This window comes from Sinocyclocheilus rhinocerous, unplaced genomic scaffold (assembly GCF_001515625.1).
Source record: "Sinocyclocheilus rhinocerous isolate Xijiao unplaced genomic scaffold, SAMN03320098_v1.1 scaffold1630, whole genome shotgun sequence".
NCBI classification, from domain to species: domain Eukaryota; kingdom Metazoa; phylum Chordata; class Actinopteri; order Cypriniformes; family Cyprinidae; genus Sinocyclocheilus; species Sinocyclocheilus rhinocerous.
The window spans coordinates 221,390-225,787 of NW_015664013.1; the positions used below are offsets into that span (position 1 = coordinate 221,390).

The 4,398-nt window shown below is 37.2% G+C and overlaps 1 protein-coding gene across 2 annotated transcripts in view; it reads left to right on the top strand.

Annotated features, from left to right (window-relative positions):
* The first annotated feature begins 525 nt into the window (after positions 1 to 525).
* The window catches only part of LOC107729214 (protein HID1-like), a 25,482-nt gene continuing 21,609 nt past the window's right edge, over positions 526 to 4,398 (top strand). For both annotated transcript variants that reach the window (XM_016539647.1, XM_016539648.1), the window contains exons 1-3: positions 526 to 702; positions 1,998 to 2,147; positions 3,839 to 4,009. In XM_016539647.1, the coding sequence (XP_016395133.1) occupies positions 637 to 702; positions 1,998 to 2,147; positions 3,839 to 4,009 (387 nt within the window). In that variant the 5' untranslated portion in view covers positions 526 to 636. The remainder of the gene's footprint in view (positions 703 to 1,997; positions 2,148 to 3,838; positions 4,010 to 4,398) is intronic.

The window sequence follows — 4,398 nt, forward strand, 5'->3', positions numbered from 1 at the left end:
AATAAGATAAAGAATCACAATTGTCCCTTATTTTCCATTTCTTATGTTAATTGGCAATGATGACGTGATTATCTGTTGACTCCCCTGACAGCAGAACCTTGCTCAAAACAAAAAAAAAAGTAATTGTTGGAGATATGCGAGCAAAAAATAATAGATAAAAAATGTATAATAGAAAGCGCAAAGGCGGCACTGAAAAGGCCAGTAAAAAAAAAAAAAAAAAAACAACAAAGGGGGCCGGTCTGGCATTAAACTCCAGGGCTGAAAATGAGTCCCACTCCGGCCCTGATATGAGCTGACTGACGTTGCTTGGTAACCTTTCTTGGGCGTCCAGTTGCGTAACCTAAGTAATATTCAAGAGTCAGCCCTGCGTTATCAAGGGTTCATCAATTCAGCTGACTGGGGACCGCTTACGGTCGTTCTGCCGTTTAGCCAATCAGTTACGCCTACTGGCCTGACGACACATTACCTAATTAATATTCATGAACCAAGCCCTGACCATAGTAGGAATGTTAAATTCTCATCCCGGAAGTTTGTGGCTTTGGCGCACCACCGCCGCCTCCGCAGATGACACACGCAGAGGAGGAGGTGACGGGGATTAGAGACGAGCCTCATCATTAAACGATCATATTGGGAAAAATGGGAAATACAGACTCAAAGCTAAATTTCAGGAAGGCGGTGATCCAGCTGACCACAAAAACGCAGGTTCGTGTCTTTGGTGCCGTTCGAGGCTGTTGTTAGGAGCGCGTGTGTGTTTCCAGATGGAGACTGCGCCGACCAGACCTCTGCAGCACCTCACAGACACACAGAGCACACATAATCAATGAAATAAAACCTTACTTTAGCTTTCATAGATGTGCGTATGGGTGCGCTGATCGCTGGTATTTATATCAGATTAACGAAGCTCACATGTGCCCATAATAAGACAGGTGTCGTGTTTATCTGCATTATGTAAATATCTGCTTTATTTTGCTCATTTATATGGAAATTCCTCTTTTTTTTTATTTTTTTTTTTACGAATTTTAATGTTATCGTAATAATTTATTATATATTACTTACTTACTAAATTATTCTTTTTTTTTATCTAAGTAGGAATGCAATAACCGCTAAACATTTTTAAAACAAGATACATTTAAAAAGAGCTAAACTGCATGAGAGAACATATCTTCAGTATAACCGTATTTTATTTCCTTTCAGTTGTTTTAAGCATAAACCTCTCTAAATAAATGTAAACTAAAGTTGAATATCTTATTTTATACCATTTATTTTAGGGTTTTTTGTTTTTTTGTTTCCTTGCTTGCTTGTTTTTGTTGAAAACATCAAATGAAAAGATGAGGTATCTTAGATCCCGCCCCTACTGACGTGAAGTCTTTTGTTTTTTAATTGTCAAGTCATCCAAAAATAATTTAATAATACGTGTATAAGGGTAGTTGATAAATAAAATGGAATATTTTATTTAAAAAATAATCGATGTAGTCTCAAAAATGCATGTATTATATAAAAATCAGTAAAATGTAGTTTAAAACAGTTTTTCGAGGATAATACCATGTCACACCACAGGATGCTGCTGCTGTCACTACTTTTTAAACAGGATTTGAACTGGGGATCTGAAATGATTAGCTGTTTCTTGTTCTCTGCATGGTCAACATGATTGCATTGTTATTTTTAACTGTTAATTAAATATTGATGTGATTTATGAATTCAGTGATTGGATCAGCCCAGCTGTTGCTTCAGTCTGGTGTGTGTTAAAGGGATTTACGTATGCATTAAACCAGGGCTGCCCAAACTCGGTCCTGGAGGGCCGGTGTCCTGCAGAGTTTAGCTCCAACTTGCCTCAACACACCTGCCTTTAAGTTTCTAGTATGCCTAGTAAGAGCTTGATTAGCTGGTTCAGGTGTGTTTAATTGGGGTTGGAGCTAAACTCTTCAGGACACCGGCCCTCTCCAGGACCGAGTTTGGACACCCCTGCATTAAACCTTATCCTCCTCACCCACCCCTAGCCTGTGGAAGCCACAGATGACGCGTTCTGGGATCAGTTCTGGGCTGATACTGCTACCACCGTTCAGGATGTGTTTGCCCTGCTGCCCGCCGCTGAGATCCGAGCCGTCCGGGAGGAATCGCCCTCCAATCTGGCAACATTGTGTTACAAGGTAGCGTTCATCTGTGCCGAAATAGATCCTGTTGTGACATACGTGTAGCATTAACATTCAGTCATTAGAGAAAGTGCCTCATCAATAACATATGCAGTGATTGTGTGAGTTTAAAGTTGTTGGTGGGACAGAAAAGCAGCTGGCGCTTTCCCCTTCCTGTCTCAAACCCTGGGCTTCCTGTTTGAGGCTGCCCATCAGAACGAAAGCATGATTAGAAATCTTCATAGTCTTCAGACGCACATCCTGCCAGAGGAGTGTACAACAGAGAGAAAGAGAGAGAGAAACGTGTTGCTTTACTGTGTACTGAAGGAATAAAAGCATGACATCAGACCATAAGTAAAGAGATTTTATTGTTTAACTATTTAAAAATGATTTAACTTGTATGCACATGTACTCTGTTTAGTTTCACAATGGCCCCAAATGTATTTCACACTTATCTAAATGTCTGAATAACAAAAGATAACAAAGCACATCAAAGGCTATGTGATTTATTTGAAAGCAAAATAGGATACTTTTCATACAAAACATTTCAGAAAAAGAAGTTTTATAGAGATATGATTTAGTATACACTACCATTCATAAGTGTGGGGTCAGTATGTTTTTATATATATATACTGTATATACTTTGTACTGTATATACTTTGTACTTTATTCATACTTTATACTTTTATTCAGCAAGGACACATTAAATGGATCAAAAGTGACATTAAAGACACTTATAAAGTTACAAAAGATTTATTTTTCAAATAAGTGCTTTGTTTTTGTCCATTAAGGAATCCTGTAAAAGATTGTATCACTGTTTCTACTAAAATATTAAGCAGCACAGAACAGTAATAATAATAAATGTTTATTGAGCACCAAAATCAGCATATTAGAATGATTTCTGAAGGATCATGTGACACTGAAGACTGCAGTAATGATGCTGCAAAATCAGCTTTGTCATCACAGGAATTAATTGATTATCTTTTCAAATATATTTAAATATAAAGCAGTTATTTTAAATTGTAATAATAATATTTCACAATGTTACAGTGGTTACTGTATTTCTGATTAAATAAATGAAGCTCTGGTGAGCAAAAGAGGCATCTTTTAAAAACAGAAACAAAATAAATCTTACCAACCCCAAACTTTTGAATGTTAGTGTAGATCACTGTTTAAAATGAACACAAAAATATTGTGCCACATTGCATTTGTGTTTGTGGATCATATTCATAGTTAATATGATTAACTTAACAGATTCATCATAGATTAGATAAAGTTTATTATGATTGTATTTTTATGATCAGACCTTTATTTGCATGAATATAAGGTGGACATTTATGGTCTTTATTTATTTGTTAATTGCACTTCTGCACATGTCCGCAAATTTGAGCGTACATACAGTATATGCATGCATGCATATTTGTGGGTGGCTGTGTATGTATATGTTTGCATATGTATATCTTATTATTATTTGGTATAGTATTCTTGATTATGTTTAGATTTTTTTTAAAATATTTTTACGCATATTTGTATCTTGCCTTTATGTTTTTACTTGCAATTTGACTTCCTGATGTACTTTCTGCATTAATTAATTTTTAGTATTGCTAAGCAGAAAAGTAAATAAACTTCGAAACTGAAAAATCTCCCATGTATGTGGATGTGTTGGTGTTCATGTTCGTACTGTCTTCTGTATCTGTGTATTCCCACAGGCAGTGGAGAAGTTGGTTCAGGGAGCCGAGTCCGGCTGCCCCACAGAGAAGGAGAAACAGATCGTGCTGAACTGCGCTCGAATGCTGTCTCGAATCCTGCCCTACATCTTTGAGGACCAGGACTGGAGGGGGTTCTTCTGGTCCACCATCCCTGGCGCTGGCAGAGCAGAGGTGAGGAACATTCACTAAATAATAACCATTAAGTGCTAGCAACTCACCTTCTTGTTTGGAATTTACAGAAACTGATTGATATTCAGCAGTGTGACTTCAAGGTTGTGTTTAAAGCGTTACTCACCCAAAAATGAAAATTATGTCATTAATTACTCACCCTCGTGTTGTTCCAAACCTGTAAGACCTTCGTTCATCTTCCGAAACACAATTTAAGGTATTTTTGATGAAATATGAGGGCTCTCTGACCCTCCCATAGACAGCAAGGTAACTACCACATTCAAGGTCCAGAGAAGTACCAAGATGGTACTACAAAGTAGTCCGTGTGACATCAGTGGTTCAACTATAAAGTTACGAAGCTACGAGAATACTTTTTTGCGCAAAGAAAACAA